This window comes from Cygnus atratus, chromosome 14 (genome assembly GCF_013377495.2).
Source record: "Cygnus atratus isolate AKBS03 ecotype Queensland, Australia chromosome 14, CAtr_DNAZoo_HiC_assembly, whole genome shotgun sequence".
In the NCBI taxonomy this organism is placed as follows: Eukaryota; Metazoa; Chordata; class Aves; order Anseriformes; family Anatidae; genus Cygnus; species Cygnus atratus.
The window spans coordinates 7,232,653-7,259,662 of NC_066375.1; the positions used below are offsets into that span (position 1 = coordinate 7,232,653).

At 44.8% G+C, this 27,010-nt stretch overlaps 2 protein-coding genes across 2 annotated transcripts in view; both read left to right on the forward strand.

Annotated features, from left to right (window-relative positions):
• Window positions 1-13,672, forward strand: part of GALNT10 (polypeptide N-acetylgalactosaminyltransferase 10) — an 86,368-nt gene extending 72,696 nt beyond the window's left edge. The window contains exons 8-12 of the mRNA XM_035559830.2: window positions 2,029-2,136; window positions 4,257-4,478; window positions 5,164-5,280; window positions 7,341-7,490; window positions 8,210-13,672. Of these exons, the coding sequence (XP_035415723.1) occupies window positions 2,029-2,136; window positions 4,257-4,478; window positions 5,164-5,280; window positions 7,341-7,490; window positions 8,210-8,377 (765 nt within the window). The 3' untranslated portion in view covers window positions 8,378-13,672. The remainder of the gene's footprint in view (window positions 1-2,028; window positions 2,137-4,256; window positions 4,479-5,163; window positions 5,281-7,340; window positions 7,491-8,209) is intronic.
• A 4,175-nt stretch (window positions 13,673-17,847) lies between these two features.
• Window positions 17,848-26,700, forward strand: SAP30L (SAP30 like). Its single transcript, XM_035559826.2, has 4 exons — window positions 17,848-18,123; window positions 19,866-19,988; window positions 21,606-21,704; window positions 23,710-26,700. The coding sequence occupies exons 1-4, from the start codon at window positions 17,938-17,940 to the stop codon at window positions 23,836-23,838; spliced, it is 537 nt and encodes a 178-aa protein (XP_035415719.1). The 5' UTR covers window positions 17,848-17,937; the 3' UTR covers window positions 23,839-26,700.
• The last annotated feature ends 310 nt before the right edge of the window (window positions 26,701-27,010 follow it).

A 27,010-nucleotide genomic window follows, 5' to 3' on the forward strand; every position in this document is an offset into this window, starting at 1 on the left:
TGTGTGCCTGGAGTCGTCTTGTACCAGCGAGGAGCTCTTGGCCCCACCTCTTATAGTTCTGTCTAGCTTTCCATACCCCTTCATCCCGGTGTGCCATACAACGTTTGGGCAGGCAGCAGGGCTAACAAGCTGGTGTTTTCGTTCAGGGTTGCTTTACCCTAAAACGCAGCTGGTTGTGAACCAACGGGGCTTACTTGGTGCTGGTGCAGTGTACGATGTGAAAATACAGGTTGCTGAGGGGTGTTTCCGCCTATGCAACTGAGCTCTAGGCTTTTCAGCTGTTCCTGCAGTTTTTTTTTATAGTTCCCAGGTTCTGGACAGATCTGTTGCAGCTCTTACAGCTTTGTACAAACCCTCTATGTCATAGAAACAAACAAAAAAAAAAATTCCAGATTCTTCTTTTCTCGGTCTACCTGTTAATATCCTAGTGGTGAAATCACATCATGGCCCTCTGTAGTAGAAAACACAGCAAACAGAGAATACGGAACATTTCTAATTCCACAAGAAACTTCACAGAAGCTGAGTGCAAGTTTCTTTTTTCATATTCATCCCTTCTGCACCAGACTCTTAAGACACAGCAGGGACAAAAGGAATGAAATTCTGTAGGAGTGTTTGTCAACTTTCTTCTTGTCTCTCTCTCACCGTAATGGCATGTAATTAAGTACCTTGAACTTTAGAAGTTGTCTGTGAAAAATATTCCACTAACTGAGAGCAACCAACCTCCATTAAGTTACACACAGTCAGCAAATGACTGTAATTATTAGGGCCAGTAGACAGAGCTGGAACTCCAGAGGACTTTAGTGTCAGAGCTAATAATTATGCAGCAGCCTTGGCCAAATATTTCTCTTCCGAGCTAAGTATTTAATATTGTCACCGTGGAATATTAATAGAATTGCCTGCTATGTGTGAAGCTGTTGACTAAGCTCATCGTACGGTGAACTGTGGTGGCTCAAATTAGCCACAGTGAATGGAGAGCTCAAGAGCTCTGCATCAGCTTGCAGCAGCAGCAGGCCTTCTTTAATACTGCTGCCTTGGGGGTATTAACACAAGATGTAGGGACAAAACGAAGGCCATTCAATGTCGTGCTTCCAGAATTCAGAAAAGCATTTGGCTTGCGTAGTGAAGAGTACTTTCTTTCACTATTGATTAGACATCTTTGGGAAGCACATATCAATATATTTCTTAAACCTAATGCAGGAGATTAGCTGCTTCAGAAATGTCTCCTTTGGTTTCACTTGTTTGGGCAAAATGATTACACCCGGGCTATAAATAAGGAATAACAGAAAGTTGTTGCAGACTGTTGGCACAAAGTGAAGTCTTCCCAGATGGGGAAGGAAACTTCTGGGTGTAATCCAGACATTAATCAAGCCTGAAGGTAGTCATCTTTAACTAGCAGTGTGTTTCACTGACTTTCTGAGGACTTTTTTTAAGGCAAATTATGTTTTCACCAGGAAGGGATTTCTGCTTAATTGTAAGGTTGCAAGAGCAATGAGTGCCTGTCAGCAATAAAACCATAAGAGCGATATCCCAGACTTTGCAGTGATAACCACCAGGAAAAGTAGCAGGTCTTTACTGCTTTCTGGCACTGGAGCAGGCTCGTGAATTCCCTGGAGCATTTTTCATAAGACCTGACCTGTACTGTAGACATGGCCTCCCTTATAAACAGTCTATACCCAGGATCTTATATGGCAGTCCAGTTTAATTATTATGATCACTATTGCTGTAATAACATATGTCAATTGAAAGTGTGCTGTTCTCTGGATTATTTTCTGTTCTTTCCTCTAAGAAACACAAAATTAAACTGTTTAGACATCGGGCTTGATAGTACTTGCAGTAAATCAGGGCTTGCATGGCTCTAATCAGGTAGTTATAGGATTTGAGACTAAAGCAAGGAGGGAGGATATGTCAGAGAGAGTGTACTTTGAAGTTAAAAAAAAAAATCTGGGTTAAGCTTTTTTATAACTTGAAAGTCTTTCTTGTTTTTTTCTCCATATAACCAAGAGTGAATCTATCTCTGCTGTTTCACAGGTATGGATGTGTGGGGGTCGTATGGAGGACATCCCTTGCTCTAGAGTTGGCCATATCTACAGAAAATATGTTCCTTACAAGGTTCCAACAGGAGTCAGCCTGGCAAGAGTAAGTGGCAGCAATGTTCCCCCTCACCCTGCGTGTGATCAGACAGCAGCCTCTTGGAAGGTTTTGCAAAGCGAAAGCTCTTCTATTTTCTCCATCTCTTAAGCTACAAAAGATGTCCATCCGCAATGTGACTGTGCCATTGTCTTCTGTTACCCCACAATGGGAGGAAAATTGAGGCTTGTAGTACACAAATTATACTTGTACAGGGGTCAAATGGAGCAGTTGTTGCAGAGGAGGATGTCTAGCACAAAGGGAAGAGAGTCTAGGGAAGCTACAGACACGTACACACAGCTCCATGCTCAAAATACCAGCTATTGCTAGGTGTTGAGAAAGAGCTTTGCAATCAGGCACTTGATATGGAATCACCAATAAAAAAAAAACAAGGTACAGTTTTATTTGTATAATAATTCAGTCATTTTAGTTGTGCTCTCCAAGAGCAGCAGGCTTCAGCGTGCTGATTGTCTTTCGGTGATTGAAAGACCTCTTAGTTTCAAGCATCACAGACCACTGAATGAGCAAGCTGTAATTCTCTACGATGGAAGTTCTGTGCCATCTTATTTTTTAATCTAGCATACCCCAAAGAGGAAAGAGCCTTCGCTTATTGTGCAGTAGCTTTGTCCAATTAATTTCTCAAATTGAGAAGGGATTGCATCCCCCTCTGGTGGGGAGAAGAAAAATCAGAGGAGCAGGAAGGCTGCAAAGCTATAAACCACAAGAAGATACCTTGCTGTCGTGCAGTCTTACAGCTTGCACAGTGTTAAAATGTTTCTCAGTTTAATAGCATTGCCCTAGTTATAGATTTAAGTTTATTACCCAGCCCAGCAATGACCTGTCAGAGGGACAGAGCGCTCTCCTGTCTGTGCCATCTTTTCAGGAAGGAGCTATATTTCTTCTGATTCAGTATTTGTCTCTTGCATACTTCCCCAGTGCTGGAAGGAAATGGTTGACAGGTGCAGGGAAGGCTGTTTCTTGGCATCTAAGATTATAAACGTCACCTTGAGATGAATGCCTGCTCTTTTTTGTGTAGGCCGCACTTGGGGCAGGGTCAGCGCACTGCTCGTTTTTAAGAGTCTAATTTATTTTGGCAATGGGCGACCACTGCTGGACTGACTGCCTCCAAGCGAGGTGAGCAGTGCTGTTGGGTCGCTGAAGTCATGACTACACGTGGCACATTTCTATGTGGCACCAGGACTGTCCCTAGTAATGTCAGAGAGCGGTCCGAGGGTCTGCTGGGTGCCTGATGGCAAGCAGTAGGGCTGGCTCAGGAGGGTGGTGTGTGGTCATTGCTAGGTTGGAATCACTCGGTTGGATTAGGGCAATGTTTTAGCATTACAGTGATACTTGAATTCAGTGTGTGCAGATATCTGTGTTTTCCCCAGAAGAAGAGAAGTCTCATTGCAGAGCCAATACAAAGCTGGAGTTTAACACTGATGCGACAGGTGTGATTTTGGGGGGGATATTGGTTTGGTTTTGTGGGATTGCTGTGCAGATCAATGTGAAATATTCTGCTGCCAGGGAGTAAACCCTTTGCTTCTGTTCTCAGTGGTCATCCCCTGAAAGCTGCGTATTCCTACCGTATCTCAGAGTTTCTCTTAAACAGCTTTTTACGCAAGGAAACCAAAAAAGAGTGGTAAGAATATTGTGAACTGAAGCTTTCCAGAAGGGAATAGTACAAATCCCATTCCTAGGTGAATATAAAATACAATAGGAAAGATATAAGGAAGAAGCTTTTTGTCAGGGACCTTTGAATGACCAGTGGTATTTACCAGCATCATTCTCTGAGTTGCTTTTTTTTTATTTTGAAAAATAAAAAAAATAGAAAACCAACTTTTGATTAATGTTGTTTTTCTTAGCCACAAGGAACTAGATATAATGGCCAAGTGCCAGGATTCTGTTTTGACCTCAGCTGAAAATATCTTTCTAAAAGTCCCCTGGAACTAGAGAATAATAAAAATAATCTCCTCCTAAAGCTGGAGAGAAAGAGTGGATGTGAATGAAAATCCTTCCTGAGCAAAAACAGGAGAGCTGTTCTGAATGCCAATGTCAGTAGTTTGTACAGAGATCTCTCATCTGTTTTTTTTTTTCCCCCTGGTTTTCCCACATGGCTGTTACCCCCACAGAACCTGAAGCGGGTGGCTGAGGTGTGGATGGATGAGTACGCAGAGTACATCTACCAGCGCAGGCCTGAGTACCGGCACCTTTCTGCAGGGGATGTCACGGCTCAGAAGGAGCTCCGCAACAACCTCAACTGCAAGAGCTTCAAATGGTTCATGAGCGAGGTGGCGTGGGACTTGCCCAAGTTTTACCCACCGGTGGAGCCTCCAGCAGCTGCCTGGGGAGAGGCAAGTTTGGGGTCTGAAATGTGCAGTGGGTAAACAGGCTCAAAGTGTTTCAAAGACCAGAATTCCCGTACCGTTATGTTGGCCTGCTCAATGAAAGCAGTGAAACAACAGTTTCTATTAGTGCAGATATAGGAGGGAAAAAATAGAAAAGAGAAAAAAAGAAAAAAAAAAAAGAGAGAGACTTGGCTTGGTCTGCATGTTATGTATTTAGTAAAAGGCAAAACACGCCAACGGGGAGAACTAGGAATAGGAGGCAGCTGAGCAATAGTAGAAATCTCGTATTTCCAAAGGGCTACACAACTGTTCTGAGCTGCTCTGTTCATTGGTTTTCCCATCTGAAAGCCAGGAAAGTCATCCCTGGTTTGAAAGTCAGCTGTGTTCTGGGGAAGAGGCACCTCAGGAGTGAAGTATTGGATTGTTGTACACAACACAGCAGGCTCTACGGTTGTGTAGCTAATGATTTTTGCTGTGTCCTGCAGGTTATTTTACAGCTGGCTGTGGGTCCCATTTTGAGTTCCTGTGCTTTCTTCTAGCTGCTATCTGCAAGCTCAGATATATAGTTAAACGAGGAGTCGTAAAACTGTTTCCATACAAATACCACCACTATTTGAGGCAGTTTGTCTTCTTTTCTTTTGTCTGTCACTTGATAAGAGCAGGAGATCCAGTGACTAATTTGCTGTTTCAGATTCGCAATGTAGGAACTGGACTGTGTGTGGATACCAAGCATGGAGCCCTGGGATCCCCACTGAGGCTGGAAAGCTGCGTGAAGGACAGAGGAGAGGCAGCGTGGAACAATGTGCAGGTAACAGTTTGAGAAGCGAGGCCATTGCAGAACTCTGTCGGGTGAGCAGAGGGTGCTGCGCACCCCAAGACTCACATGCTGATTTTATTTGATGGGTTTGGTAGCCCGATGTGGCATTTTTGCTTGTGGCAGGGTCTGGAGCCTGGCGGACTGTGCAGGGCTTTTACCTCCGCTTTGAAGTTCTTGGAGTAAACAAAAGAAAGCACAAGAAAACAATATGCCAAAATAATAAAAGAAACCAGTAACAAGGCAGCTGTAATATGTAACAAAGTGAATATTAACTTCAAAGGTTGTGCTGAAAGAAGTGATAGAGGAGCATCATGCATATTAATAAAGCTGCAGGAGCATTCAATAACTGCTCGCTATCATCCTCTTGACAGGAGGCAAATACATTATAAACACCCAACCGTTGCTGGAGAGAGATGAAACCAGCCAGGCTATAGATTCACCCTCTCGACATATGAGGTGCCAGAAACGACAGCTTTATTGTAACAGAAGGGAGGGAAATATTAGTTTGTCTAAAGTGTAGTAGCTGAGCTGAGAAAAGATCAAGAAAACAATGCCTCTATTGCAGAGCCATGCGTAACTCTTTGGGGGAATGGCTTCAGTACTAGGAGATAACGTGTTGCTGCATATCAATTTTGATGCATGAAAACTAGAAACCAATTTACTCGGGCACGGTCCAAAACTAAGCCTCTGCTGTGTCAGGAGGATCTTAAACAATTAGTGTTGGCTTATGTTGAGGAGGAGAATGCGTTTTGGATTTTTGTGTTGCCTTGAACCTAAATGATTATGGTAATTTCTGTCACAAGAGAGGCTTAAAGGGAGACAGGAGCAAAGCAGCTTCTTTATGCCAAAGTTTTTGGCCGCACTGCTTCAAGTAGTAGCGCTCTGCTCATTACCAGTCTTTCTTACTGTCCCACGAGATCCTCTCTGAATTGAGAGCCATTCCCTCACCTGGGTCCAAAAGGAGCCCCCAGAAGACCCCTTCCCCATGGGGACTGAGGGGGAGCATGCTGGCCAACAGCCCTGCAGCTCCACATTGACTGGTGCTGGTCACAGGGGACGCTTGCACCTTTACCAGAGATGCTGTTCTGTCAACGTAGGAAGCAGAAGCTTCACACCAGCACCTGCATTTAAACACATTTGTTATCTCTTGTGAGATTCAGCCTTACAATGCTTAAAGCATATGCGGTAAGCAAAGCCGTGATCATCATAAGATGCAGCTAGACCATGCTCCTGTTTCAAGCTGTGGTTGAAAGCAGGTGGTAGGGGAGCCGAGCATTCACGGGGTGGTACATCCATCAACAGTTCCCCCATGTTCTGACTGTGGTTTAAAGATGTGCTGGCATCCAGCAGCTTTCATTGAATACATGATTTTGCCAGGCATTTGATAGGTTATGCCTAGTCACTAGAGCTAAAACCCTTTCTCTTCTTTTCCGTGGTATCCCTCCTTTCACTTCACCCCAACAAAAAGAGGTCTGGAAGGACTAAGTCAGTGCAGGGTTAGTAGAAGAGAGCACCAGGAAGCACTGACCTAGCGTTTACCCTTCCAATACTCCTGTGAGGTGGGATGGGAAGCTGTGGACCTCCTGGTGTCTGGTACCAGAAGGCACGGGGCAAACTCAAGGTGACTGCAGGCTGCCTGTGCAGACTTGGATATTTACTGCCGGTGTTAACTCAGAGCTCCTGTAGCTCTCCCCCTTTTTTTTGCTGGCTGCGAAGTGCTGTAATTGGTCAGCTGCTCACTTAATCCATGATGTATGTCTGCATTGCAGAGACATTCAAGGCTGCTATTAGTACCCAAGCTAACTAGCATGGCCGCGTGCAGCAGCGCAGCCTCATTTAGCATGCTGTGTGGCAGTCCGCGGGGTAGCTCTTACGGATCCCCGTAGTCAGCAGTCCCTGTCCCCAGAGGGGGAAGCAGTTTTTCTCCAGGATAGTTTTGTCCTTTCCCTGAAGCAGTCCCCACCCTGCGGGCAAAGAAGGCGATGTCGTTGTGCAGGTGGAAGCGCTGTGCCCAGTACCTGCCGTCCTGAGGGTCCGCTTTGTCCTAGCAGGTATTCACCTTCAGCTGGAGAGAAGACATCCGTCCCGGGGACCCTCAGCATACCAAGAAGTTTTGTTTTGATGCCATTTCCCACAGCAGCCCTGTGACCCTCTACGACTGCCACGGGATGAAGGGGAACCAGCTCTGGAGATACAGAAGAGTGAGTGTGTGCGCGCGTGCACACGCATGTGTGTTCATTAAGGTGTCAAGTTGCCTGTAGGCACCTGAGTCTCCTTCAAATGCCACCACCCATGTTTTATTTGTCTCTTAGTCACTGTGCCGTTAATTACCCTTGATCAGAAAGAGTTGACTGCCCTGCTTCACGGGTTAGGAATGGTGAGCGCAGCTTCTCCAGGGCTTGCTAAGCAAAAGGGCATTGTCCTTGCAGTCCTGTCCACGGCTGGCGGTGAGGTGTTGCAACACCCTTGCAAAACCAGTTTGCAAAGGAGTGTGCTGCGTTTACTGGCTTGTTCTGAGCACTAGAAGGTCACGCCAAAAGTAGATAAGGGTTTATTCATCCTCCTACTAAGCAATGCTTTTGTTGCAAACAGGTAAGCAAATTCTTGATGGAATGCCGTGTCCTAGCCCTTGCAATCTGCACACACTGCTGCAGCAGGAAGAGAGCCTGGTGCTGGAGCACCTGCTCTCAGCAGTAGCTTTGGACCTTCCCAATGCAGATGTGAGCATTGGGTTCAGTACTGCAGCAAGGGAGGGGGTGGAAATGGACGTGCTACTTACCAACCGGTTAAGTGTGGAGTTTCTTCAGACAGGTTCAAGTGACAGAATGGCTTGCCTTAGTTTTTAAGACTTTTTTCTGTTGGTTTTAAAACAGCTCTGTTTCTCTGCTTAGCGACCTCAACTGAAATTTCTCTTCTCCAGGATAAGACCCTGTACCACCCAGTAAGCAGCAGCTGTATGGACTGCAGTGAGAGTGATCGAAAGGTCTTTATGAATAGCTGCAACCCCTCATCTCCAACACAGCAGTGGATATTTGAACATACAAACTCAACCATCTTGGAAAAATTTAACAGAAATCTTGATCTTTAAAGACTGACTGTATATATATACATATATATATATATTTTACAATTATAGTTTTTACTGGGGAGGGTTACAAAAAATTTTTTTAAGGATACTTTTTTTTAACAGTTAATGAAGGTAAAAGGGAGAATCTCAGGAGAAGGTAAACTAGCAGGCCAGTCTTTATTGTGAAGATGCTGCATCCTTCTCTTCTGGGGATGGTGGAATTCTAAAGGCTTTGCCAGAGCCATTTCTGTGCTGAGACTGGAATAGAAACTCTGTTTTTAGAGGAGTCTGAATGTTGATTCCAACTGCTTTTTTTTTTTTAATGTTTTATTTCCCATCTAGGTTTGGCATTAAATGATTTTTTTTCTCCAGGACCCTCAAAGTACAGTACTTTATGTAGCTGCTATGCAACCTGCTGAAGCATTCCCTCTTAGGTGCTTTATCTTCCAAAATCCATCTAAGTAAAATCTTGAACACAAAATTTAATCCTCTGATGTCACAGACATTAAAAAAAAAAAGACATCAAAATGTAAAACAAAATGATTTTTTTTGCCTTAAACCAAAATATATTTCAAACAGGTTGGCTGTTATTACTTTCCCAATGATAGCTGTGATAAAGGAATGAGCTCTAGAGGAAATGCAGCCAAGTGTTGGGGTTATCACCGTGGTTATTAGAGATGAGGAATCTGGGTTTCTGCTCCATTCACTTTACAGTCACTTTGTCACTCGCTGTTGAATCCTCAAGGTGAAAGATTAGCAGAGAGTTTTTAAGTGAGCACAGTTCTTACAGGTTAAGGTTTTTGTTAGGAGCCTTTGGATATCGAATTCACCTCTTGCACCCCATCTTTTTAGCATGGACACCTCCAGAGTTTCTCAGAGTTAAACACGAAGGCAACTTTATTTTTTCCTTTAGAGGCTAACTTAATTCATAATTGGTGTGAGCGGATTAATTCAAGATAATTGAGTCAGGGCTGAGATTAGCAATTGTTTTGTATCCATTTATTCATCAGTCTGTATGTAGTTTATTCCAGTGATGAGTCCTGTGGTCAGTGGTGGTGTAGGTTTGGGGGAGCATGCTCTTAATCTCTCTCTCCCTTTCTGTACAGCTCACTGTGACAGGAGATCTGTTTGCTTAAGCAGAGGTGTGGGATCAAGGGGCTGGTTTCACCGGTACCCTGTCCTTGGGTAGTCAGTTTGCAGCACAAGGTATTACCCTTCTGGTTGGGCTGCAGGATCGACCAGACACTGAAACAGAATTATCTCATCCCAAAAGCTGGAAAAAAAGAGTGGAGTGCTGACACTGAAGGATGAACAGAGGACCATCGGTTTCAAGTCTATCTAAAAGTGAGTGTTTAAAAAAATGAAACAAAACACTGGTTGAAAATGAAGTTGTTGCAAAAACATTTAATAATTCAGTTAACTTATACTGAAGGCAGCAGTGACATTTTCTAGCAAAAGCTGTGAATGATGGTGCAGTTAACCTTTCGCAAAGATGCTACCTAAATCAATGCAACTAGGCCTTTTCCAATAATCATCCAGTTCCACAGTTTGTCCAATCGTCCATTCAGTAATGTTGCAGGAAGAGGTAGTGTGCAGTTGCCTCTGGGAGTGAAAGGCTGAATCGTTCAGGGCAAGAGCAGTGTACCCCTTTGGGACTCTAGATAAACACAGTTAATGGACCTGCCCTCCTCGTTGGGGCAGGGAAGCTCTGCTCTGACAAATCTTTTCTGTGAAATCAAGATTTTTGCCTAGTGTCAAGAATCAGTCAGGCTGGCTCCCACCTTTGCAGAGCTCCGCAAGAAGCCCTTTCTCCTGTTGCCAGCTGTAGGACCACTACCTGCGTTTTAGATGTCTCTGAGGCCACGTAGTGCTGTGTCTGTGAACTGGGAGCAGACTAGGACACGACTACCTGCATCTCTAGTGCTCGAGTCTGATGTATTGACTGTGAGGTCAAAATCATTTCCACCTTTGTATCCTCACAGTCGAAGCTGTATCTGACCTGTGCTGCCAATTCACCTGGTTTGTGCTGTTACAGAGCAGGGGAAAATGGGCATTGCAGGTGGGACTGGAGTTGCCAAATATTTTAGTGTCTAACGTTTTAGGAGTGAAGAAAGGCAAAAAGCTCTAGGCTTTCCTTGTGACAGTTCTGCAGCAGTATTGCAATGGAATTGAGACCAGTGTTGATGTCTTATGTCCTCAGTACCTACGATCTGTCTGTCATTAGGATCCCTTTTCACTTCTGTGGGAGAGAGTGCCACTTCCCAGTGCTTTGTGTCCAACTTGCTTTCCTTAAGTTATTAATGCTCTCAGTAGTCTAGTATGTTGACTGTGGATCACTACATGGCCTGACTAGGTGTCTTTATGAATGTTTTAGTACCTGTGGAACAAGAAGCTGTTTGTCCATGAGCAGTGCAATTTTTTTTATATATATAATTGGAACACAATCAGTAAGTGATGTACATGGACATAGGGCATTCTGATTGCAGCTTGCAGCTTTTTGTGTCTTAGTTTTCTAACAAGAGGATTAGTTTCTGTTTCTAAAATGCATGGCTTGCTTTGTACTTGGGCTCACCTTGCGAAGAGAGCTTCGAGTCCTAGCTGATTAGCTTGCTGGATGCTTGCTTCAGAGAGAACTACAGTAACGAGCAGGTCTTTTACCACAGAGTGATCTTAATTTGGTGAGAAAGGACAGCTCTTGGTAGTATGCACCAAAAGATTAGGGAATGTTGAGGCGTTTCTTGCTTGACAGCCAACCACCAGTACGAGGAAACTGGAGCTGTGGGGTGACTGGTCCCACTGGGTCCTTCTCAGTGTGGTTGATCTCATCTGTTTTCTCAAGATTTGCCATCTGAATTTGTAAGTACCCCACAAATTCTGTACACTTCTGACTGGCTCGCTGGGCTTTGAGCTGTTAATTTATTTACATCAATTAAAAGTTTCAATACCCTAGAGGCTTTGCTGACTAATGAGAAGACTTAATATAGCCAACCATTCACTGATTGAGAAATAGAAGCTGTGTTTCACAGTCTACATCTTTTAATCGAGCCTTTGCTGGGCAAACTGGTTAATTATTCCAATTACCTTTGGTTATTTGTAAGCAAAATTGCTAAAGCATGAATACATAAGCAAATCTTCATATCTGCATGCAAGTCAAGACTGGAGATTAAATACCAGTGATTATCTAATGCAAAATAAATGCTTTTCCTTTTTCCCCAAAAAATATTCAAACAAACCCTCACTCCATGGCTGCATAAATTCTGCTGCTTTTAAATATCAGAATCCCAGACGGGAGTGGGATCCCTGGATGTGTGTTATGTCGCATAATAATACTTTGATTTGCTCTTGAAGTTCTTGGTTTGTACAGGTGCTAATCTCTAAGGTCTACAGACAGTAATAGGTTTGGGGACCTCATATGTGCAAGGTGCCCTTTTTCATGCCTGGGCATTTAACTTTCTTTTCCACACCATAACAGAAGAAAGTGTGACCCTTACCGAATGGGGGAATACAGCATCATTAAAATAAAGATGTGCCTTTTTAAATGTAAATGTACAGCAAATGCTTAAACTTGAACCATTTCCTAGTGCCTTGCTGGACAAGAGAGAAGAGGGGTAGGGGTTGGGGGGATAAGGATGTATGAGAAAGCTTGACTCGTGCAGTGTTTGTGTGTGTGTGTGTGCTTTTTTTTTTTTTTAAATGTTTGACTCCAAGTGCAAAATTTGTGTGGATGACAGTAATTCAGAAGCTCCCGAGTTTCCTCTGTTAAATTGATGTCATTAATGATTTGGGGGCGGTAGGACAGATGGTGTCTCTCCTCATAGGAAGACTTGGAAAGAGTGGCAGCTTCCTTTTGGTACGCTGTGATGACTAAAGCTAGACCAGAGCATGTTTTAGTTAGCTGCTGGATGTTTCACCTCATGGCGAAGGCTAATACATTTCACTGGCTTGCAAGGTCCTGCTTTTTATGTTCTAAGTAGCCAAATCAGAAATCACAAATAGTCCCAAGGGCACATCAAATCTCTGGCAGAGTGTCTTACAGACAGTCGACACCTTCCATCCCTGAGAAACCTTTAAAGGGTGCGTTCAAATCTTTAATACAGAAGTAGCAAGAAAGCAATTTCTCCCCTTATCTTTCTTCCTGGTTTGTTTTGCTGTAATGTCTGTGCTCGGGGCTTTGCTTTCCTTTAGTGGGAAGTTCCAGTCAGCAAACTTTGCTCTTCCCTGCTGCCCTGAGACATCAATGTGCTGAAAGTCACATAGGCAGCACCAGCCACCAGTACTGCAGGAACACGGTGCTCTCATGGCAACTGCGGGATCATTAAAGTAGTTCTGCTGGCTCGCATCACTGAGGGGAGGGGAGGGATATATCCTAAAAGTCGTACTGGGCAATTGCATAACTGCTGGGTTAAAAGGGAGAAGCCTTTATTTTAAATTGTCTTTCAGGATACGGACAGACACTTGAATGGTTTTGACTGGAGAGAACAGCCCCTAGCAGTCAGCCTGTCGTGCTTTCTTGCATTCAAAAGAGTGCTGGTAGTTATGTCTGAAACAGTCTGGCTTTGCTAGCAGGGGATTCAAGTGTGCCATCCATTCCCACCCGCCGCGGTTCATGTTCCTACTCACCCACTGTGTTTCCATCTACTTGTGACAAAGCCTGATGGTGCCTAAGTCGGTCCTTACCTGAGAAGCAGCAGGTTGGCTTTCCATTTTAACAGTTATTTAGCATGGCAAGCTTCTTCAGTGCTTCTTAAATCATTGGCAAGTTGTTGACAAAATGGTGAATAGCTTTAGGTTATTATCAGAGTCTGTGGAGGTAGTGTTTAATGGCCTTTCACAGGATATGTAGTAACGGGGGGTGGACTGGGGGGCAGGAGCACAAGGTCCTTTTCCATTTCCCAGTGGCCTATTGCTTGATTCTAAGCAAGGCGAGTCTGTGTGCTGTAATTTCCCAACTTGTGTAAGATTTAGCTTTAAGTGCTTTACCTTGCCACCTTAGTAAGTGTCGAGTCCATATTTTTAAAACAAATTTCAAGTCTTCACCTGCTTCAGGCGGAGGGGAGAGATGCGATGGGTGGAGAACGGGAAAGCTGAGATCCAAAATTTCCATCAGCGTTCAGTGCTCAGTTGTCTGTTCATTTCACATTCTTCATTAACCGGTCAGATTGACTTCCTTTATAAGTTTAAAGTGTAACTGAAATAAATTCACCTTCTGCTTCGATTGCTCCTTTATAGTGTCACACTTTAACTTGGAGATCTGTGTACGAAACTAGGCAACAATAGATTATGGAAATCCAAATAAAAATCCTGTCTGTTTTTTAACTCTGCCTCTGCTAGTTGAGTATGCTCCTTTAATCACTGCATTTGAGCTTTCTTGATGCTTCTGTATTACCCAAAAGGCTTCAATGATTCCAGCAGATGTGAGGGATTTGGGAGTTTTATTTAAAGATACCGGATCTGTGTGGTCTCACAGTTACTAGTTCAACTCTGGGGAAAAAAAAAAAAAGAGTTCTAATCCCAATTAGTGAGCAAACAAATGCGAACTTCAACCACAATAAAATCATGCTAAAAAAATGATCAAGCTAATTAGTCTAAAACATTAGCCCTTATAACAGTAACAAATAGCTTTAGCCTGTAGGGTGGTGAAGGGAATTTGTTTTAAAATGCATTCTCCAGGATCTTGGTGATAAGGTCTAAGTTCGTCTATTTCTTGTATTGCATGCATTTTATCTGTAAAACTGGATGGTGCCTCTTGAATCAGTGTATATTTATTTCTGTGCATATTAGGACCAACAGCCTAATATCTGGGGGTGGTAAAGGAATTGTAGCACTTTAATGTAGTAGCTTTCATAAACTGGGAATCATTGATAGAATGCCTAGTGTTTTTAAAGTTGAATGGACTTCCTTTTATAATATATTTAAAATAAATTTTTAATGTGTTTTCTGAAACTGTGTATGCAGAAATGACTGTTCATGCCTGTTTTGCTCTGGTGATTGATTTCCCTTCTCTCTACTTCTTATGAGAAGAAGCTTAGTTACCCTGGTCTGACATTTCTCTACTGTAGGATTCCTGCCATGTCGCACGCTGCTTTTCTCCAGCCCCACTGGGAAACATCCTTCCCAGCTGTCTTTTGTATTGGGTTATAAATTTCAGGGTTTACTGCTTTCGTGCCTGAACACTGTGTTGGGCATACTTGCCAGGTTCATGCAGCTGGGGGCTGCAGGGGTGCCTTTGGGGCAGGAGCTGTGAGTTCCCGTCTGCCCTTCAGCTGCTTCCAGGCATCTCTGAAGCCAAGGGGAACGCCCCATCGCACCCCAAAACAGCAGCCCGTGCAAGGAGCAGCACCTCACCTCAGACAAGTTTAACACAAAGCAGCAGCTGCAAGGGAAGGAGGATACCTGAGCAGAAATCTAGGGAGATGTGGACTGTGCTGGAGGAGTTGTGGAGGGAGCTGTGTTCGTGTAAGGAGGTGCTCTGTGCCATCCTGGAGGGACATCCTGGAGTCCCTGGGAGCTGACACCTGGGCGGCAGCTACCATGCCTGGGACGCTTCCCTCCCAGCCTGTCATCAGCCACGTGTTCAAAGCGACAGAAAGCTTTCCTGAAAGGCAGCTTGTGTGTTTGCTGCCACGATAAATGGCCATGAGAGTGAAATTTAAAAAACACCCAAGCCTGTATGTGCATCTTTTCTGAAGACCTTTTCCTGCAGTTTGGGGGAGCGCAGCGTTGCACATCAATTGCCTAGCCTAGGGGAAGACGGAGCCCTCAGTTTCCTTTCTCAGCATGTCTACCTTGTGTACAACTGCTGGTAGATCCATCCTACACCTTGGTTTTCAGGGGAGTGTTTTTAACAGCTCACTGCCCTTTTTGTGGTCTGGTCTTTGGGCAGTGGGAGCAGTCTTTTAGTCCAAGACTGGAGGGGGGTGTAAGAAAAAAAAATAAATTAAAAAGAGCTTCTTTCCAGGCATCTTTTGCAGCACGTACCTTTTGGAGAGTAGCATTTCTGTCTCAAGAACCCTGAATGGATGCCATTAAAACAGTAGGTTCCAGATGACAGCTACGTTGCAGACTTATCTGTAGGAGGTAGTGCTGCTCCAACTAAGATTTAAAGGCCTGCGCAGGTTTCCCTAATTTGATTAGAGGGATGACTTGGATGGGCAGGCTATTACTGCTTCAAAGGCACTAAAACTGCCTCGCTGCTGATGGGTTTATGAAACATTGTTTCTCACTTCATTGCAGTTCCCACAAAGAATTATTAGATCAGGTTAGTGATAGATACCTAATAAAGAATGTCTCTGTGAAGCAGTTTATTTTATAGCAAGCTACTTCTGGACTACCAGACTGTGAAATCTTGAGGTTCCCATGAGGATTAATATGCTGAAATAAACTGCAATTATACGAAGACCTCCATTTACTTTTTTTTTTTTTTGAAAGAGTAAAAAAAAAGTCATTGTGTTAGCCTGAGCTGGAGGTAGTTAGCATTGAAATAGCAAACGGACAGTGACAAGAGAAGTTTGTTTTTATTTTTTTTGGTTGTTTTGTTTTTTTTCCCCTCAGTAGGTGTTGCAAAACAATTTTAAAAGAATGGTTTCATTTGCATGGGATAAGATTGCAGGCAGAAACACAGCCTGATGGTAAGTACCAACCTGTTCAGGTACTGTTGGTGCCTGTTCCTCCAGTTGCTCCCAGCTCCCTGTGGAGCAGTCAGGGGAGCACCTGCAGCATCTCCTTGTCACGGGGACAGGAGGAAGCCCTGCCTGATACAAACATGCTCCCTTTTATCTAGTTGCTTGCTTCTGTTACATCTGTCCCTACGGTTTGTGCTTTGAGCTTCCCAAATGTCAAGGCAGTCCTGCCTGACAATCCAAGACTATTTCAGTGATCTCTTTGCTCCTCACTATCTGCTTGCTGGTCTGCAGGTGAAGTTGTTTGTTTCCACCACCTTCCCCTTGGGGTGGCCAGCTTCTGGGAGCGTCGTCCCTGTAAGAGTGCACTGTAGTTCTGCAGTACGAACAAACAAATTATTCATCGCCTGAGTGCACCAGCAATAAAAACTAAGACAAGTCAGAACTGTTGAGGAAGTGTCTGAAGACTGGGCCCTGCCCTCAAGATTTATTGACACGCTTGGTATTGCAGGAGCTGCCTGAAACGCAGATATTTTGGTGTTCCCAAGGCGGCTGGGTGGGAGCAGGCTGCAGGACACCCCTGTGGGTGCTGCTGGGGGCCGGCTGCTGCCACAGGACTGCGAGCGGCCTCTTCCCTTCAGAGGTATTTCGTGGGGGCACGTGCAGCACAGTTCCTTCCGTACCAAAGTACACTTTTCTTGAGTGTATGATTTCAAACTTCGCAGAAATATTTTATTCTACAAGACCTTCTTTTGCTGTTTATGCACAAAGTCTTTTCTTCTGGAAGGGGCAATTCTTTTCCCCTCTCCGGTAACTGCTGTCTGGTGTCCCGCAGCTGACAGCACCGCCAGAAGTGATGTCTCCACAGGGCAGGAGCAGCCCCTTTACTTTTTATTTTGTCCAGAGAGGAAAGAAATGCAAACTTTCAAGTTATCTTGCATTGGGAAGTGCTTTTCCAGGTTCAATCTTTTCACTGTAAGCCTCCTAATTAGAAAAATAAGTATAATTTTTTTTACACCTCCAGTGCTGATGGTGCCAGGACCAGGCAGGAGCATGTCCCAGGGACTTAGTTACAAGCACAAGGGAAGAAACGCACGCGGTTAGACATTTGCTTTTTATTTTGACCACGTTTAATTACAACGACGCCGCCTCAGCTTCGATCGGCGAGCGGGACGCGGGGCTGCCAGCCTGCGGCCGGGACCCGGCGCTGCGAGGCGGGGGAAGCCCCAGGGCCTGCGGGGCCGGGCCAGGGGACGATGGGGGCCGCGGGGGTCCCCCGGTTTCCCCGGGGAAGGGCAGGGGCCGGGGGGCAGCGCCCCGGGAGCCGCCCGAGGGGGGCAGCGCGGGGCCGGGCCTCGCCTGAGGGGAGGGCGGGGGGGAGCGAACCGCGTTGCCCTGGCAACGCCGCGCGCCCCCCTCCCCTCCCTTCCCCTCCCGCACCGACCTTCCGGCAGCCGTGCGAGCGCGGGGCCGGGCGGCGGAGGCAGACAGACAGCCCCTTCCTCCAATAGCCTCGCGGAGCGGCGGCGGCGGGTTCCTCCCCTCGAACCTCGCACGCCCAATCGGCGAGGCGCTTTGAGGGCGGCGAGGGCGGGACTTCCGCCGCCGGGGAGGCGGTTTTGTGTGTGAGGAGAGGAGCGGGCGGCGCGCGCGGGGTCCCGGCTCCCCCGCGGGGCGGCGGCGGCGCTTCGGGGCCCGGCCCGGCCCGGCCCGGCCCTGCTCCGCTCCGCTCCGCTCCGGCTGCGGCCTACTCACATAAGCCGGGGGGCGGCGGAGCGGCCTCCTGCGGGCTGCTGAGGGGGCTCTCCCCCGGGAGGGGGCCCCCGCGGGTGCGGCGGGCGGGCGGCGGGGTCCCCCCCGGGGGCTGAGGGGCGGCTGAGGCGGCGGCGGCTGAGGGGCTGAGGCGCTGAGGCGGTTCTCCCTCCCCCCGGCCCGGGCGAGGGGCGGGCGGGCGGGCGGGCGATGAATGGTTTCAGCACCGAGGAGGACAGCCGGGATGGGCCTCCCGCCGCCCCCTTCTACGGCCAGAGCTGCTGCCTCATCGACGACGGGGACCGCTGCGTGCGCCCCGCCGGCAACGCGTCCTTCAGCAAGAGGATCCAGAAGAGCATCTCGCAGAAGAAGCTCAAGCTGGACATCGATAAAAGCGTGAGTCCGCTGCCGGCGGTGCCCGGCCCTAAAGTTGCTTCTCCGCACGGCGAGTTGGGCTGCCCCCCCCCGCGGTCCTCCGAGCCCCAGGAGCTGTGGGGAAGGTTTGCGGGGCGAAACTGGGTGCTTTGCTTTGCAAACTCGCTGCCTCCGGTGCTTTTACGCTAGGGCACAGGGGAACGCGCCTGGGTGCGGAGGCAGCGGTGCCTTGGTGGCACGGAGGGGCTCCTGAGGCTCAATGCGGCAGCCCCGAAAGCCGTGGCTGAGAGGGAAGGCTCTGCGCAGAGGGTGGTGTTCGCAGGGAGCCAGGCAGCAAGCCGGCTTTGCTCGGGGGGCTGCCGTGCTGCTTTAATTTCAGTTTCGTACTGGAACGTGCTTGTGCCGCTGGGTGAAACCAGCGATACGGCTCGCTATCTCAATGTAAGAGTAACTAACATCTATTCTTACTAATTAAAGTCACAGTGAAGCAGGTTACTAAAATATAAACCGCTGCATCACGGCTGCAACGTGCAGCGTGCTGCCTTATAAATACAGCACCCGCCTGGTTGTTCGCTGGTCGGCACCAAGCAGCCCGATTTGCTGCTGGCCGCTTAATTCCCCAAAGTGACAGCTGTCAGCCCAAGATAGAAGCGGGTTGTTTGCCCGGTAGAGAATAGGTATAGCGCAGCAGCTCGTGAAGATTGCAGCAGGAATTTCTCAGAAGCGACTCTGCTACCGGAAGTCTGCTCTGCCTGCTTTTCTTATCTGATCTTTAAAGGTTAAAAGCATTAAAAACAAAGAAGGTGAAGTTCTGCGGCTGGCCATGTGGCAGTTTCTCTAGATGGTTAGGTCCCTTTTATACAGCCAAAATACAAAATGTCATGGGAAGAGGGTGACTAAATTTAAAACCTCTTGGTTTTTAGGAATAAAATTGTGGTTTCCTGGTCGTAGTCCCCCACAGAATAGTCTAGTGGTGTAGTTATTTCATTCTAGGGAAAAAAAAAATCTTTGTTGTTAGATGAAAGGCTTTATAAATAAAAAGAGGAATTCAGCCTAATGAACTCCAAATGAAGGGAAAGTAGAAAGTAAGCTGCAGAAAGGGATTTCGAATGTAGGGTGCTTGTGTCACCTGAAGATATTCTTGCCTTATTGGTATCAAATAATTTTGATGATTTGTGGCCCTTTTGCGTATGTACACTAATTTTAATGATATAATATCTGTTAAAATGTGGGTTCAGTGGTAGGGTAAGTTATAGACACTTTTGCTCTTACTTTGCCTGTTTTAATTGAAGTAATTAGCCAGCTTTTGTTTTGCCTAGGTTTTGAAACCCTTGCGTTAGTAATCTTATGTACTATTCAAACCAGAAAGTTCACCAGGGTGGAGCAGAATAATATTTTACTTGGTAGCTACCTGGTTGCTCCTAAAGAAAATGCATTTCCTGCAGACAGCTCACTGTGTCTTTCTGTTATATGACTACAACCATAAAAAAGAAATATGTTATCTCTGAGGTTCAGGTTCAACTGCAGCTCTTGAGTCCTTCACTTTCCTTGTCTTTGGTATTTGTAATGTAAGTTATCTTCAGCACAAGAGTACGATACCAGGCCTGGGGTTTAAGATTAGAAATTTCTTAATGTCAGCCTCTTACCCTCAGTCATGAGGTAGTAAGAACGTGTGCTGTGGTTCTGGTGTCTAAGGGCTGCTGTTGAGTGCTGCTTTTACACTACCCGTTTTGATTGCTTTTTTTGCCACTTCTGATCCTTAGGTGAGACATCTGTATATATGTGATTTTCACAAGAACTTTATTCAAAGCGTCCGAAACAAAAGAAAAAGGAAGACCAGTGATGATGGAGGTGACTCTCCTGAGCATGACACAGATGTCCCAGAGGTTAGTAGGTACTCAGTCATCGTAGGATGCTTTACCAGTTTTGAGCGTGGTGAGGTTTCACTTGGATATTTTCGTGTATTAGAAAATAATTTAATTTGCGGCTCAGCTGAAAGTACTGTGGAGTTACTCTCATTTTTGAGGAAGACTCTTATCGGTTGTGTGGTATCCTCGTTTTCTTCTTCATCATCCCTGTATGAAATCTTTGACCACGTAAAGCTTTATACAAAAAGAGGTATAATAATCCAACCGTACAGCTTCGTGTCTATACCACTCCCAAACGGGGAGCTGTTCGTTACTAACCCTTTTTTAAAGGTAAGAAAAGGATATTATTCCAGCGATGACTGGGGTCCTAGTATGGTTCTTAGTTACCTAGCATGCGTCATTTTGCAAGGACACTGGAGAATCCAGTCAGCGGCTCTGTGATTGGGGATGTGATACCCAGGGCTACTAGGCTTCTGCAGCAGACCTTCGCATATACTATTCTTAACGCTATTTGAAACTACCTTCAAATTGCAGACCATATTTGTAAGGCTTTTTATTTTAAGGAAACTGGCATATTCCTTTCTGTATTTCAAAATGCTAGAATCGTCTCTTCTCTGTCCCACTGTGTGCAGTGTTTGTTTTGGTGATGATTCTGGTACTGTTGGCATCGCAAAAAGTTGTGCAAAGGTAATGTTCGCGGAGGAGCCGAGTTCTGGCCATGTCAGCAGAGCCCTCTGCTGGAAATGCCACCTGTGCCAGCAAAAAGCGTTCTTCTGAATTAAAATAAGATATTTTTTGCCAGCAAAACTGTGTCCCCACACCTCCTGCGTGGAGGTTTCAAAAAAGTAGTAATGTTTGTTTTGTTTTCAAGGATACGTGACCCTTTGTTGTAGCTGATTGTGCTTCCGTTCCGTATGGATCTCTGCTGAAACTTTACAATACAGAGTTTACACCAGTTAACCAGAACGGCTGGTGGAGGCCCAGCTGGCACCTAAGAATGTTAGTGCTACAGGGCGTGCAGGCTGTTTGGTGGTTACAAACAGAGGGATGCACATCACATAGCGGGATATGGACCTCTGCAGTGTGTCAGTCTTAATGACGTTTTCTTGTTTTTTGGCAGAGCTTCCTTTTGTCTTTGAAACATGGCATTTCCCACATGATCTTCATCTTCCTGTAGCCTCCCCCTGCCCCCTGTTTTTAAACTCCGCACTTCCCATTGAAATATTTAAATTTCATTTCTTCTCTGTACTCTGTTTTATGTCACAAGCCCTTTGTTCGATGCCTGCTGAACTGATTATTTTGTATGTGAGTTTTTTAAACCTTGTGGGAACAAAAGATTCCCCTTTGCTCAGAGGTTGCAGAGGTGTAATTGAGAGCAGAAATTGGCCAGCAATTCTGTTGACAGCATGTGAACCAGAACAAAATTTTGTATTTCCCTGAGGCTATTTTGGTCCTTTAACATTAACAAGTACAAAATAGACTTAGATTTGTCCATCAGGCAAGGTGATGTGGTTCTAAACGTGGGCAAGGAACCTTTCTGTTGAAGAGGAAATAGCTCTTTTTAGATTATTCCGCATTTATGCTTAATAGACGCTAAAGGTAGTGCTTATCCCCTGTTCTCTGTATCACTTCCAGGTCGATTTGTTCCAGCTCCAAGTGAATACTCTGCGACGTTACAAGAGACATTATAAGCTGCAGACAAGGCCTGGACTCAACAAGGCTCAGCTAGCAGAAGTAAGTGGTGGCAAGCGGTACTATTATCTCTGTCATTAAAAATCTTTTTCGCTCCTGTGCTGAGGTGCCCACTTCTTGGACACCAGTACCTATAGTGACTCTCGCTAGCACGTACCATGTGCTCTGCGGTAGTTCTTAGGAGATGGTGCCAACAGAAAGCTGCGTGCTTTCTTTCATCAGAGATGGTCATGGAAAACATGGAAGCTGGCTCTTGAAAGCATGTTTTAGTAACTTGCTTTTTTCTGCTTCCTTTCCCTCCTTATTCATAGTTCCTAACCTAATACCTTTAGGAAACAGAAAGAGAACCTAGCTTTGAGTGGCTTGGATGTTATCTGAAAAACCTCTGTTCTGCTGAAACTCAAACGTACCCACTAATAGTCACCTTAAGTGCCCCTATTATTTTCTCTTTCCTCACAGCCACTTGAACTGGTTGGAATTGCTTATTATTTAAGGCAAAATCTCTGACCATGACTTCAGATTCCTTATTTCCCTCCCTTGTCCAGATTGTCTTATGATTCTCTAGTAAGTCAACAAGTAAAAGTTGTTTTTTTTTTCTTAAGGTCCTCTCCTGTTTTTTTTTTTTTTTTTTTTTTTTTTTCCACACCATACTTAAGAAATAACTCTCTGCAACTCTGTTATTCAGGCTAGTTGTGCTTGGTGTGCATCTGCTCTGCTCTCTCTCCTCATTTGATCTGAAGGTTTTCTCTAAGAAAAGTCTTTTCTAAAGTTGGAGGAACTGTAGCAGTTAAGAACGATGAGGTTGGTTTTGTAAGTTGAGGTTGTCACAACTGTCTGCCCAGAACTGAAGAGTGTTGCTGCTGCTTTAAAGAACAACAAGCATCAGACCAAAAAAGACAGTAAAACACTTTCTAGTTTTTTGCAAGTCAGCTAGGGAATGAGTGTACAGACTATAGAGAATGTGTAGTGTAGTGCACGTAGGAGTAAGGTAAACGAAGCAGGGTGGTTGTATGTCCTCATTAGTAGAGCTGATTTATCGTGTTATAACTAACCAGTTCATCGTCTGCCAGGTACCTCCTGCCATGAAAGGCTACGTACTTGAGCAATTTACCATTCGTATGCTCAGGAGGAAAAAATAATAAATAAAACTACTGTGCAAGCAGAAAATAACCTTAAAGGGAGCCTAACTTAAAGTTGTCACACACTTCCCAGATTTCCTGTGAAGTCTGAGCAGCTTTGACCCTACGCTGGATCCTCGTCCAGCTCCCATGCTTGAATCACTGCTGCCTGAGGCTCTTAGACTCCTGCTGCTACCCCACCGTAAGGAAAATTCAAACTTCCATAAATCTTCTTGGAGTAACTTGATGCAGGCTGAGCAATAAAATTCAGCTTTGGAGCTGTATTGGGTACCAATAAGAGCTTCTTCGCTATTAGAGGCAGACCTCATCCAGCTCCAATGGTATTTTATTCACTTTCTGAGGAAAAAGCCGCTAACGGTTCAGGGCTTATGCTCATATCAGAGAGGAGTAGCCATAACCGATCTCTGATCTTCCCATTGCAAATCCTCTGGTGTTCCTTTCAGTAAAAGCTTACCCAGTGTATTTTTCTTTGGACTCTAAATCTTTGCTACATCTGGTTCGCACAGCAAAGTGTTTCAGTGTTTCTGACACTCTCCTTAGAATACCGTGATGCAGGGAAAGCTTACTCTTCCAAATAATCTCGGCGTGAAATGCCACTGAGGAGAGAATATGCTGCTTTGGCAGGAGGACATTCTGGCTTCCAAATTCTGCTTGTAGGTTGGCTGCAAATACTGCTGACATAGCAAGACTGTGCTCTGTTCGTATGCACATTCCAGCTGTAAAGAGAGAGAGACGGAGAGAGAGAGGTAAACGAGGACTGACAGTTTGAATTGGTGCATGTTTGCCTAAAAGTATATTACGCTCAGTGGCCCTAAAATAATTTTTGGAAAACACAGAGAACCCACAGTTCCGGTTATTTCTACTTCTTAATTTCCGAATTTTTGTCTTTTTGCATGTTGTCCTTGTAGACTGTCAGTCGTCACTTCAGGAATATTCCTGTGAATGAGAAAGAGACGCTTGCATATTTCATCTATATGGTAAAGAACAACAAGAGCAGGCTGGACCAGAAATCAGAAAGTAGCAAGCAACTAGAATGAAGATTCACAAGAGACTCGGAATAAGAGGGATCTTGAAGGAACAGATGGTATTGTGCATTTTAGGTATATTAAAACTGTTCAAGTATATTGTAAATTTTTTTAAAACGCAGTAAGTCTGGATGACGGGAAAGTATAGACATTTTTATCAGGAATATATGAAAACATGTGCACAGCATGTTTCTGAAGACTTCTCTTCCCTCATTTAAAAGTCGCATTGGAATCAAGAAATGAGGATAATGAGGAAACAAAGTAAACTTGTAGGACTGCAGAGTCTGCCAACTCAGTGTTTTAAAACATTTCTGGAAATCTGCATCTCAATGTAATTTAGATCACAGATGGATTTTTTTTTCACTGAATTTAGACTGCATCACAAAACACCATGCAGTTTGTCTTGGCACAGGACTGGAATAGCAGCAGAGATGAAATTCATTATCGAGGTGCGTGGGTCAGAAGTTTGTCTGAAGCTTGCTCCCCACCTACACGTGCTCAGTCTTGCCTTGAGTCAGTGCTTCAAGTCTCAAACTTCTACGAATGCTCCAGCTCACCAAATGTACTCCAGTGAACGCAACTTGACTAGTCTGAAATTTTATTTTTCTCACCTTGTTTCACCCGACATGGAAGCCAAACAACTTTCTACAATCTCTTTTTTTCTAAGTTCTTGTATTTAAGAACTCACAACTTAATTGTCTGTAAGCATTTAAGAACTTCTGCAGTTCCTCAGAATGTGGTATCAAGGCAAATACAGCTTATTTGCTGGGTTTGATTGCGTTGGTAGAAATGCTCATTTAATTCACTTGTATGTGGTTCCCTTGTATTCAAGGCTGGGTGATGATAGGTGAAAGAATGGGTTCAACATCTGTCTCTTAATCTCTGTGCCACGTCAGGTGTCAGTCACAGGCGATGTGAATTTTACACTGAAGCTAGTCTTTAGCAGGTGTCACAAAACTGCTGTGTGGATTAATAGGCTTGGCAGTCTCCAGCGTAAAGACAAGCTAACGGGTGTAGTGCCATAACCAGGGTAGCAAACAGGCTGGAGCACGGTGCATTTCATCTGCCTCTACAAGCAAACAAAGCATCCTGAGTATTGGAGCACTTGCCTGTTGTGAGCATTACGTGCGCTCTCTGAGAGTTCTCTGTAGCAGAGGGTGGCATGCTGGTGCTCGCTAACTGGGCACTGTAGGAAGAAATCTCTCTGATTCTGTTATTTAAGGCCAAGGTGTCCTTACAAATAACACAGTAGTTATTTTGGCAAAAGGAGCTTGTGAAAGTGTTGGTCGTGACTGTCTGTTCTCCTGTGACCTCAAATTCTACTCAAGGGGATCTCACGATTTAAAGCACCGCTCTGTTTCCATGCTGTCCTAACCAACGTCTCCGCTCTGTCAAAAGATGCCAAGACTCCACATAGAGAGTGTATTCTCAACAAGCCTTAAGCAATGAACTGAACAGTAAAAAAAAAAAACATTGGCTAGCATTTTGCCAATGGCAGGTTTTAATATTCCCAAACTGGATGAAGCTTTGTTGAAGAACGGAACACACAGGTCACAATCCCAGCTTCGTACTGCATCACGTGTTTTGTAGGGCGTGAAGGGTTCACACAGTGAAGCTCTTGCTGAAGCTCTCCCAGGGTCTCTTTAAAAATCACGTCAATTTAAAGCAAGCTGTTCACATCAGCTTTGAATTGTGTGCTAATACTCTATCAACAAGTTAAATGAACTTCAGTGTGTTAAAGTCCTGTGTCATAGGCACAATAATCTGTTATGGTACATGCCCCATTTGTGAAGTTTTGGAGAGTGCAATGGTTTCAGCATTTCCTTGTTTGTTTCCATATGGATTTTAAGAACATTGGACACGAGAGGCTCACGGAATGAGGAGAGGATGTCTTGCATTGGTATTTCATGAATGTTTAAAACTTTCCTAATTATCCCGGTCCTTTCGTTACTGAAAGGGTGGAACAATTCCCACATCAGTCAACATGATCTGGCTTCTCTCATTCAAGACAGATAGGCAAAGTGGTACGTTCTCTGACTGCATGTTAATATTCCAAGTGCTCATGTAATCAGAGGATATCACCAAGGGAAAACGAGTTTCTGAGTTGAGAGTTGTGCCTCATCGTAACTTCTAGACCAAAACTGTAAAAAATGTAGTTTGGGGGTTCCTTTTTTGTTGTTGTATTTGTTTTTTTGATTTTTTTTTTGTCATTTGATTTTATTTCTAAAAGTAAATAAATCTGTTGGGGGTGTTTTAGCAGCCAGCAGCAAAATGATTCTTTTCAAGGAAATATGGTGGCAGGTTCCATCTGTTCAGGTGTATTCACTGGAATGCTTTGTGCAGAGGTGGTATCCAGGAAACTTTTTTTTTTTTTCTGAAAATAATCAATGGATGTAAAATGTGATTCTTGGTTTCTCTCTTAAAGCAATTATACTTCTTGGGAAAAATTCTTAGTGAAGTGTGATGATGAAGAGATGTTTACCAGCCATTAGCAGTTGTTTATAAGGTGGAAAGCTTCGGGGCAGGATACCAAAGAAACAGAAGAGTCTTTGGCTGTCAGACCCCATAGCCTTATAAACCCTTGCAAATGCCTTATTACCTTGTTCTCAACTTAGCCACAGCAAAACGCCTTGAGCAAAAGAAAGCCGATGTCTCGCTGGAAGGGTTAGCCACTTTCTGGCTGCCGTGCTATAAACTGAAATCACGTGTCAATTCAGTAGCAATATCCATGTTCAGGGTGCCTGTGATTCTTGAAAAGCATTTAGTGTCTAATAACCAGAAAACGCAACAATGCAATTGTCATTCTGTATAATACCGTTCTGTGTATTTGATTCCTTATGCTGCATGCCAATTAAAAAAAGACTTTCCAACTTTTTTTTTTTAAACTTCAAAGTAAATGTGTTTGAACCTCACACTTGTGAAGCCATGAGGTAGGACATTTTCTCAGCACTTTTAGATGGGACTCGTTGGAAAGGTGGAAGACCCAAATTGCTTTGGCTGGTGTGATAAGTTGTTGGATTTTTTTCCCTTCTTTTTCCATTTTGCTTTTCACAGATGGGCCTTAAATTCTGTCTAGCTTTGAACCATGGAGCTCAAGCCTTGGGGCATGGGGGATGACCACGTCATCTTCCATTTATAATAGTGGAAGCTTCTATCTTCCAAGCCTGCATAGGTGACATTCACC

Coding starts and splice junctions, on each gene's coding strand:
- SAP30L (XM_035559826.2), top strand. CDS start 17,938: ATGAATGGTTTCAGCACCGAGGAGGACAGCCGGGATGGGCCTCCCGCC. Junction 18,124..19,865: donor AGCTGGACATCGATAAAAGC/GTGAGTCCGCTG, acceptor TCTGATCCTTAG/GTGAGACATCTGTATATATG. Junction 19,989..21,605: donor ATGACACAGATGTCCCAGAG/GTTAGTAGGTAC, acceptor TATCACTTCCAG/GTCGATTTGTTCCAGCTCCA.